At 42.7% G+C, this 10,895-nt stretch overlaps 1 protein-coding gene across 1 annotated transcript in view; it reads left to right on the top strand.

The window, feature by feature from the left end:
• Positions 1–10,895, top strand: part of Pcnx2 (pecanex homolog 2) — a 213,213-nt gene that overhangs the window by 120,364 nt on the left and 81,954 nt on the right. The window contains 1 exon segment of the mRNA XM_012516813.2: positions 10,284–10,394. Coding sequence (XP_012372267.1) covers positions 10,284–10,394 — 111 coding nt within the window.

Below are 10,895 nucleotides of genomic sequence, written 5' to 3'. Positions count from 1 at the left end.
TCTCTCTCTCTCTCTCTCTCTCTCTCTCTCTCTCTCTCTCTCTTTCCTTTCCTCATTTCCTTTCCTTCCTTTCCTTCCTTCATTCCTTTTCTTTCCTTCCTTCCTTTCCTGCTCCCCCTCTCTCCTCTATTCTTCTTGCTTGCCTTCATTGTTGCCTTTCTTGGAAACTCTTCCAGTAGTTCAAACCATGATGCTTCTATCTTCATTAAAGAAAGTCTGTGATTGAAGTTCAGATGGTTATTATGTATGAGAACACACAGACAGAAAGTACTAGTGGGGTTCATATTTCCTAACTGCTAATTAGTGTACCCATAAAGCCAAATGGAGACATCCTTAGAATTCATCATTCACTAAGAAGTAGGAATGCATAGAACAAATAAGTCTAGCATAGGCCCCAGAGAATTAGGAATTCAATGTGGTCCTGGGGCTGTGTGCAGGGGTTTCTCCTGGCAGAGGGCAGTGGGCTTGCACGTTATGGAATATGGGGAAGGGACCATTACAGAGGAGGGCAACAGGAGAATGGAGACAAACAACCAGGAGAGAAGAGACCGTAAATACCTATCTATCGGGAAAATTAGTAGCTATTTCAGACATGTGGCATGCAAATGAATCTTGTAAGCATTCCATCGAGCCCTTGTGTAAGTTAGGGGGACCCAGAAGACTCCATTCATTCAATAATTCATTCCTTAAAAAAGAAAAACTCTAAAACCCCTGCTGTGTACCCACTGCTACTTGCCTCCTACAGGAAAAGGGGGAAAGTGAGAACAATACTAGTGTCAGAGGTATGTGTGATAACTGTTTGTTTGTTTTGGTACTGGGAATTGAACTCAGAACTTCAGCATGCCAGGCAGATGCTGTGCTGCTGAGCTACATCTCCATCCATAAAAAGCATGCTAAAACAGTGCTATAATTGCAATAAATTCAGTGACTTACATTTATTGAGCATTTATCATAACCCAAGTCTTGATCCACAAAAGCCACATAGATTATTTCATTCTTCTCAACAATAGCATTTGCCACCCACATGATTGTAACAGATCTTTGAAGGGGAAAAATTCCCCAACACAGAGTCCAGGAAGTTGTCTCTTCACAAGGAAGATAATTTAGACCCTAAAACAAAAGTGGAGACCTAGTGTTAGATGTAGAACAGTTGCATGAAGATTGCAATGGAATTTGAAGAAGGAGTTGAAAGGAAAGCAGATTGTGTAGACACCGTTGTTCCTACAACTTTTCTCCAAGTTAAATCAGTGAAATGCTTAAAGAACAACTGTGATTCTCCGTCACCATTTAATGCTACTATTTTCTGATTTTTTTTTCTTGAGAGAAACCCATCCTCACCCTCCCCATAAAGGTCCCTTCCCCATATTCCATAACATACAGCCCCACTGCCCTCTGCCAGGAGAAACCTCTGCACACAGCCCCAAGACCACATTGAATTCCCAGTTCTCTCGGGCCAATGCTAGACTTGCCTGTTCTATGCATTTGTACTTCTTAGTGAGTGATGACTTCTAAGGATGACTTCATTTGGCTTTATGGGGACACTATCAGTTAGGAAGTATGAACCCCACTAGCACTTTCTGTCTGTGTATTCTCAGAGGCCTGACTGCCTGGCTGCAGAAGGTTGGTGAATCACAGTTTCTCTTTGGAGGCAGCACATTCATCTGCCCCAGCCACCTTGTGCTGAGCACCCTGTCCCTGCCTTCTGCTTCTTGTAGTCACAGTTTTCCAAGTTTCCCTCCACAGATGAGAACCTACTACCCCAAATTCCTTTCCTGTCCTTAGATTTTATTCTTTCTTCAGCATTCCTTTTTCCCTTTCCTTTAGACTTATCATATTTATCTTGCTTGAACTCACTTGCCTAAATAATCTTGATATTTTACTATTAACTTTGGTGTTTGGCAGAGTACAGCATTAATATTTTGTTGTAGTCAGAGGTTTACAAGGGGAACAACTTAATATAGGACACATAAGTTATAAGCTCATTTATTAATAAGGAATTATAAGCTCATTTTATAATAGACACCCAAAGAGTCATACACAGAGAGTGCAGGAAGACTGTCCACATGCTAAAGACCTAAAAAATCCAGCTGGGGCCTAGATCCCACAGTAGCATCCTGCGTGAGTCCAGCTGAAGACCTGGAGCCCATGTAATGCCTGCAGCAAGTCCAGCTGGAGGCCTACAGCCCATGACAGTGACTCATGCAGGTCTGTTTTATGGATCTGCACTGGGAAGGCCCAAAGGTCAGTGGTGGAAGCTATAAAGTCTGTGCCAGTAGGAGGAAGGACCTATGCCAGCAGGCTGAGAGATCTGCACTGGAGCCAGGAAGCCATACTCAAAGTAAAGCCCAGAACTCCTCTGAAAAGTACCACAGCCATCCTCAGCAACAATGAGGTTCTGAGCTCCTCTGACAATGACAGCAGCCAAGTCTGTATCGGGATGGCCAGTGACAAGCTTCTCCAGGACCTGAACAGCATACCATCTTTCTCTCCTGAGCCAGGAAGTGATGCTCAAGGTGAGGACCTGGGAGCTTCCCCAAAGTGATTCGTAGCCATTCTCAATGACAACAAGGTCCCGAGCTCCTCCAGCGATGAGCATAGCCAGGCTCATTAGGAAAGCCAGTGTGACAAACTTCAGGAGAACCAACAGCCCAGAAGAACCAACAGTCCCAAGAGAACCAACAGCTTCCTAACAACTTCTTCAACACTTCTTTTCTTCTCCTGTTCTTTTTACTTTGTTGGCAAGTCCTGGACCTCCCACACCCAGCACCACGCTGGTTCCAGTTCAGCTGGTTGTTACAAATTGACCACTAGTTGTTAATCCATCACATCCCTCCTTCAGGTTTCATAATAACTAACTGGGCTACCAGAAATTTTCCTGAGTGAGTGTTGAATTTATTTTTGAACAATCATTCTGGAGAGATAGCTCAGTGGCATAAGTATCTGCCTGGTGAGCGCAAGGTCCCTAGTTCGATCCCCAGTACCACACACACACACACAAAATCTTTATTTTTGAACATTCTTTCTGTACCAACTGGGCAGTGTATGGTTTTTCTTTCACACTCTCTATTTTGTGTATTACATTGACATTTTGAAATACAAAGTATTATCAGATGAACCAAATTGGATCATGATGTTTTTATACATGTATAAGTTCATTTTGTAAATATTTTATTGTGGGTTTTTATATGTATAGATGCAACATCTGTAGTTTCCTCTATTTTTATCCAATTTTGGTTTTAAAAATAATGTTCCAGTATGAAATGTGAAGCTCCTAAAATGCACATTTGAACGTTTTCTTGTTTCCTGGGTTCTGGCTGGTGCTAGCACTTCTTGTTGCCGTTCTTTTTAAATATTTTTTTTTTCTTTTTAAATGTTTTCTAATTCGCAGAATCATTTGCTCTTAACTAACTAATCAATTGTTATTTTTATTGTCATTTTTTTCCAAATGCAAAAATATTATGATTATGGATTGCTCTTGTTATTTGACACTGGTTTGTTACTAACTTCTATTTTCATTGCAAAGAACTGTGCATAACAGTTCTTAGCATGAAGACTTCTGTGTTTAGCACAAGGTCAATTCTTGTAACTGTACGTATTCTTTAAAGTGAAATCCTTTCTCTTTTGCCTGGTTGCAGGGTTGTAATATACAGTGCATCTCTCTGAGGAGAAACTGATTAATTCTGCTCGCCAAATTTTTTATATGTTCATCATGCAAATGACCGTTTTATGAGATCAGGGTCCCAACGTACGCCCCATCATTTTAGATTTACTTATGTTACCTTGTAACTCTATCCAGCTTTGCTTTTCCTATTCTGAGGCTGCATGGGGAAAGGTACACATTTCAATTAGTTTGTATTCTTAGTGGATCTTCCTTTTTGTCATAAGCTGGTATTTATCCTTTTTGAGTAAAAGTTTATTTTGTCTCATATTAATGGCTCAGTCAGCATTCCCCTTCCCTGGTACCTTATTACTGTTGTTGTTATTTTGTGTAAAACTTTCTAGATCATTTTGGTATCTCTTACAAAGCCATCTAGCAAATTTTCTTCTTAAAAACAGACTGAGAACCTCTGTTTTGATTGACAAATTTTATCTATTGACATTTATTGAGATTACTGATGCTTCAACTTTTCCAATTAATGCTCTTCTTTAAAAAAGTTTGGCTTTTATTTATGATGCCTTCCATCCTTTCTTTCATTCATTCTATTGAATGAGATGAACTTCCCTTGGTCTCCTTTTCCCTCCATCAGTGTGGAAATTAAATACCACATTTCTGATCCCTGAGTGCAGTGATTGACGGTGTGTGGTCCCCAGACCAGCAGCTCCGCCTCCCCTCAGAAGGGGTCAACTGCACACTTTGGGGCTCCCTCTCCATGGCTGAGTCTGAACTTGAGAAGCAGCATCCTCTTGGTACAGAAGATCTGGGTGAACCTAAAGTCTGAAAAATGTAGTGGCTTAGGGGTTACTCTTAAATTATTAATAAGCACCCTTGACTAGCATGAGATTAATTATAATCTTTTCTCTTTCGAACAATACAAGAATTGTGTACTTTAACCTCAATCCCCTTTCCCATCTTAAATATTTATGATGTCTAGCATTTAATTCCACTTTCACTTAGACCACTATTTCATGATTATCTTTACAGTTGATCCTTCTATTAATTTTCTAACATTTTAGCCGTTTCTTTACTCACCGCTGTTCTTGCAGATCATTTCCTCCTTCATGAATAAATTTCTGGGGCCGGGGAGACAGCTCAGTGGAATAAGCATTTCCCTGGCAAGCACAAGGGCCTGAGTTCAATCCCTGGTTCTGCCAAAACAAAACAGAACAAAGAATAAATTTCTGTCCCACTCTAGTACATTCTTCCATTGCTCTTCAGCTGCAAAGTTCAGTGAGTTGTCAGCTCTTTCTGTCTTGGTCTAAAAATCCTACACATCCACTCCTGCTTAAGCAATATAATTGGGTTGATATTTCTTTTCTCAACACCTTGAAAACATTATGTGATTGTCTTCTGCCCGTGAGAAGCCAGCTGTCCATCTCTAATTCCTTTGTGGGTGATCTGTAGGAAAGACGATTTTCTCCTTGACTTTGGTGTCATGCAGTTTCATTACCACATGAAATACAGTGTGGATTCTTCTATTTATCCTGTGCAGGACTCCGATGCGCTCGTCTGTGTGTTCTTCCTTCCTGGTGTCCCTGCACCTGCTCTCTCCAAGCACACCTGCCCTGTGCGCATCCTCTCTCCTGGGAGCTCTGGCTGCACGTGTGCTTTCCTACTCTGGCACACGCGTTCCTCAGCCTCTGCTGATTTTACCTTTTCACCTCCTTGTGTTGTATTTGGGTCTCAGTGACTCCTGCTGTTGCCTGAGTCTCGGGCACACAGTATTTCCTGCGAAGTCTGTTTCTGACCTGAAATTCGCTCTTGTTGCCAGATATAACCTAATAAAATTCCGAGTTGTGTTCTCAGCCGATGTTTGAAGGTTTTTATGCTTTAAATCTAATATCTCAAAATTTAATTATCATATTTTGTTATTAATTGGTTATTTTATAAAAGTGGCTCTAAAAAGTTCGGGTCCCTGTTAGAAATAGTACCTACTTATTTCATCTTTCATGATCATTTTTTTTTGCTTCCCACATTGCCTCCTGTGCCTCAAGTGTCTGATGCTTCTCCCCAGCCCAGCGTGAGTGACCTTTAATCTCTCAGTTGGCTCCCACCTGAGCCCATTAAGAAGCTCAGCGCTCCCTCCCCCTCCCACTCACTTCCTTCCCAAGAGCTCCGGAGGCCTCCCTTCCTCTCCTCCTCGTGGTTCCTTGTTTTTGGACTCAGTATACTTTCTGTTCAGCAGCCAGTTTTTGCTACTCCCTCCATCCTTGTTTGCTCCTTCAGATCTGACTACTGGTAATCTCAGTGTGACATGAAGTTAACTGAAGTGTGTATCTTCTTGAGAAGAAAACCAGCTGAGACTGATGACAAAATTCAAAAATAGGGAAGTAATAAAACTGTAATCGATGGCACAGCACATGTCCAGCTTCCCAAGGCAGTGCCCAAGTGTCAGAGCATGGAGCTCATGGCCAGTCATGTCCCCAGAGTGCAGGTGGCATCTCTGTTGCTGCAGAATGTACTATCAAGGAAAATGCTCTGGGATCCCTTTTATTTGGTTTCACTTCTTCTAAGATGGTTTGTGGATTTACACAAATTGACTTTATTGCCTGTAACAGATATGCAACAGCATATCTAAGGCTCTCTGAAAAGATGATCCCAAAGTAGGTCATCTGAAATGATAGGAAACAGTCAGAACTGTTCTACTGTGATTCTTTTTTCCTTTTTCCAAAATGATTTGATTTTCTTTTCTAGTCATACTCCAGTAACTTGTGGAATTTGTTACACATTTTACACATTTTAATACAGCTGAGACTTAAGATGTTGGAAGTAGACAATTAGGAGTGAAGCTTCATAAAAACGAGACCTCAAACTGTCTAAGGAGGTACAAATTCACAGTTAATCTAAGTGGGATTTCTATTTAATGTACTACTGAATGTGAAACATGATCCTATATGTGACCATGCTTAGGAGAAAGGTGGCTTTTTCCTTGGATGGGTGTGGCTATTTCCCTTAAATCTTATTTTAATTACTTTATTCTTTTATGCTATGGTGTAATATGGTGCACAAATAGCCTTTTCATAGACTCTTCTCATTGGTGATCAATATTTAGATTCCTTTTGTGCTTAGATGTTACTTTTTTGATACTGAAAATATTTTATTTTTTTTACCTGATTTCACCCTGGAAGCAAAAACTATAGAGAAAACATGATGTTGAGTTTTCTTTTAACCTGCATTTTGCCTCTGCACTCATTAAGCATAAAATATATGACTCCTCGGAACTGTCAGCCATTTAATTTCTTGAGGCCCTCTTGGACATCACCAGACCTGTCGGTGGCATTGTATCATTTCAATGAGCTATTTGTACTGACCGGGTACTTTTGTCACTGTGTCCTGGGAGGATGGGTCCCGTTTATCACATCTGTGTTTAAAGTCCTGCCTCTGTGCTTGGGCAGGAAGCCTGGACATGATGCTGTTCCTGAGTGGTTGCGTTCACAGCGGGTCCATGGTCTCAGGAGGTTTTGTCGTAGAAAGAAGGCTGACATCACATCAGTGACTCCTGGCCAGTGAATTCCCCAAGACCTATGCAAACCACTTAGTCTCTCTGAACCTGGCTACCTTCTCTGAAACACGAGAGGACCTGGACTTGCTACATTTTGGGGGAGAAGGGGCTTGCAGACTTATCAGATTGTGAGCAAAGTACAAGCTCAAGATATACACCTGTCCTGACACTTGCTTATCCAGGGCTTGTATGGCACTGCTGCTTGCCAGTTTGCCAGGTCTTTAACAAAGAGGAAGTTGTTTAATCATCAGGCTACCCTGGAAGGACAATTAATCATCTCCATTGTATAGACACAAAAATGCATGGGCAGAGGCAGCGGTGGGAGGCAGGCCCTGGCTTGTGCCCCTCAGCCAGGTCAGGAGCACTGCTCAAGGGCAGCACTGACCCCTGGGCTGTGCATCCTTTCCCTGGTGGCCTTCAAGAAGGAGCTTGAAATTGCCATAGTGTACAGGCGTCACAGAAATGCACAACTGCCTTCTGTAGTGCTAGGGAATGGCTCAGTCTGTTCTCTGAGCCTCAAATAGAAAATCTTTGACAAAGCCTATGTTTTATTCTTTATAAGATTCTACAGAAAAAGCAGCCCGAGGAAGATGAGGGAGAAACTGGAGATACCTGAGGCCCTGGTTGCAATTAGAGCATGAAAGTAGGTGTTTGGAATCCTTCGTTGCCTGATTACTGATTTTGCTTATGCAGTAAATATAAATTGCTGAGCTAAGCAAAAAGTAATTATAATAGATTCATTCTATCAGAATGCAGCCGAGTTAGACTTATGAGAGCTTTGAACTTGCAGACAAGGCTGTCCCTGGGGCTACCTATCTGACTGCAGCAATGTGCCTGACCCACTTACCAGCTCTAGGCAAGATGGCTTCGAAGTCTCCCAGGGCACAGCCACACACTGAAGCTGAAAGACTTACCTTTGGTAACCTGAGGCTGCTTCCTCAGGCATCTGAAGGCCATGTGTCATCTAATTCACTCTTGCCCATGCTTGCAATTGTCACCTGGGCAGGAGTCACAAGATTCACTGTAATCACTAAAGCCAGAAACCTTAACAATGAAGTGGCAGGGTCTGGTCCTAAGACACACTGTCTGAGGAAGGCAAAGGTCTCCCCAATCCAGGGGCACTTTGTCGATGGAGGACAGATAGTTATAACTGACCAGGGAGTCCCCACAATTTCTCAGGGCCTCTGCGCTTGTGGTGTCTGGAAGCACACACACACACACACACACGCACACACACACACACACACACACACACACACTCACACAAAGGTCTTCTTGGTGTGATTTCAGATCATTCCTCTGGCTGGGTTGGTGCTAGGAAGGAAAGGCACCTGCGTCTAATGGAAATCCTATGTTCTCCCAGAAGGGAGTAGGGAATCTCCCCTCCAAGAGCTCTCCCCTCCATAGTCCACAGGCACACCATCTGACTGCAAAGGGGTGGGGACAGAACTCATGTGAACTGAGGTATGGGACCACCTCCTCTCAGGTGCTGTGGAGACACTTGCAAAAGGTCCAGAAGGCTCACCAACCCTGGAACCATTGGCAGAGTGGCTCCTGGGATGCCTTGGGGTCTGCTGAGCTGTGCCATCTGCGGTTGGCTCACGTGAGACCAAAGACAGTGGGAAGTCGTGAGCAAGAAGCCAGCGCTGCTGCTTCCCCCCAGAATGCAACTCGCATCACAGTGCTGGTCCAGCTTCCTCCCCCTTCTTCCACTTACGTTTTTCTCTTTTTCTCTGAATCCCTTTCTCCATCTTCTTGCATGTTCCGTGTCTACCTTTGGTTCTCTGTGCACACAGTCAGTTTCAGTTCCCATAAAAATCTCACCCCTTGTTTGTGGCTAGCATCGTCTCTAGTAGAGTCCTGTGCATGCTCAGACCCCTTGACTTATCAAGGACTGTGTGTGTCTCTGATGCCCTTAGGAGATTGGTCATCCTCGGTTCATCCTCAGTAGCATATCCACCATGTTTAATTCTATTTTAAAACTTTTCTTCAGAATCACAGTCATAGACAAGTAAGACAGGAAAAGTGAGAAGATTTACTTTAATTTACCTCATTTTGCACCACGGTGTTTTCATGAAACAAGTCAGTTTCATTTTATCCTTGACTCCAGGATCACAATGTTGGCTTCTCCCTTGCTGTGTTACCTTGCTTCTTTGACCCTTTCCTTGGCCTTATTTCCCAGCCATGTCCTTTACATGACAGCCTTCTGATATTCTGTATGGTACCTATAGAAACTAATTTAAAATTCTATTTTTAATTTCCCTCCCTACTCATGGCCTTGACGAGGAATGTATTTTGCTTGCTTGAATGCTAGCCCATCTAGGAATAAGCTGCGTGCCACCTGAAGCTTCACTGTGGATAAGGAGAGAGTGTTTTTGGAATTCCCTGGTAGGACACTGACTTACTGTACCTATCAGTGGCAGCAGCAGAGAGGTACACCTGAGATACATCCATCATTAGCACAGAGCAGCAGTCCACAGCCAGGCACTCCCTTCCCCATCCTTCCTCACAAATTCATAGTCTGAATCTGCAACCAGACCCACTGGGCCTGTCACCATCACGTGCTCATCCTTCACCTGTGTGAAGCCTCCTCTCCACTTCCCACCTTTCTCCAGAACTCTCCATCCTTGTGCTGCTTTGCCTGGTCAATTCAACAGCTTCCCTATACACTCTCAGCTTTCTAAAGCACTTCATACAATTCATAATGCAAAGGCATGGAGCTGTTTTCTCTGGCAAGAGCAGCTGGCTAGATGAGATGAATGCACAGCAATGTTGAGGGCAGTAAGTTTTTACATGACTCTGCCTGTGAAAGATCTCATATGAAGGAATGACAAAGTTGTGACTGCCTTCTAAGAGAGGCAAAGACATGACATGTCCCCATGGAAATGATAACCGTAATCTCTGGGTCGAGATTAATCAGGGGCTTTTTCTTTTGATCAACTTCTTGCTGTGATGGAAAATCATGAACACCTGCACTGTCCTCAGGACAAAGGAAGGTAAGATAAGGAAAACAGTAGCTGTGCTGCCCCTCCGTGACTGTGACACACAGTGTCCTTTAAATGACCTTGACACAGTTACGGGGATTTGTTGGTCTCTGATGAATCTCTTCTCTTTTGCTTGTAGCTCGGGGACCTGCTTCACAAGCTACAGTTTGTCCTGGCCTACGTGGCTCCGTGGCAGATGGCTTGGGGTTCGTCATTCCACGTGTTTGCGCAGCTCTTTGCGATCCCTCATATCCTTTCTTCCTCTGCTTTCACCCCAAGCTCAGATTCCTGTTTTATGGATCTGAGTTCTTCAGTGAACCCATGCAATGAATAGGTTTAAAAATATCTGTGATTCTCTCTTAATGGAGACACAGGGAAGTACTTTGGATCCCCTGTAGACCACTTAGCCTTATAATTTTGAATTCTTCCTGCTTTTGAGAGCTTATTTGGGAATTATTTTAGTTTTTTGTGATTCTTCCATTTCCCATGTTCAGATTTTCACTAAAAAAGATGATCTTACTTGGAAGCTAAGAAAGGAGGATCACTGTGAGTTCAAGGCCAGCCTGAACTACATGGTGAGACCATGCCTGAAAAAAAAAAAAAAAAAAAAAAAAAAGAAAAAAAAAAACAGAAAGAAAAAAAGCTTGTCTTTGGGCTGGAAAGTATCCACTTAAATAATTGGGTTGACTTGTACAAAATAGTACAATTAGATTTTTCATTATTATTACTGTGAATACGGTTGATGCATTCA

The sequence above is a fragment of the Octodon degus genome, unplaced genomic scaffold (genome assembly GCF_000260255.1).
Source record: "Octodon degus isolate 3935 unplaced genomic scaffold, OctDeg1.0 scaffold00127, whole genome shotgun sequence".
NCBI lineage: Eukaryota > Metazoa > Chordata > Mammalia > Rodentia > Octodontidae > Octodon > Octodon degus.
Note: the sequence above shows the minus strand (reverse complement) of the source record. Positions and strands in the feature narration are given on the sequence as shown.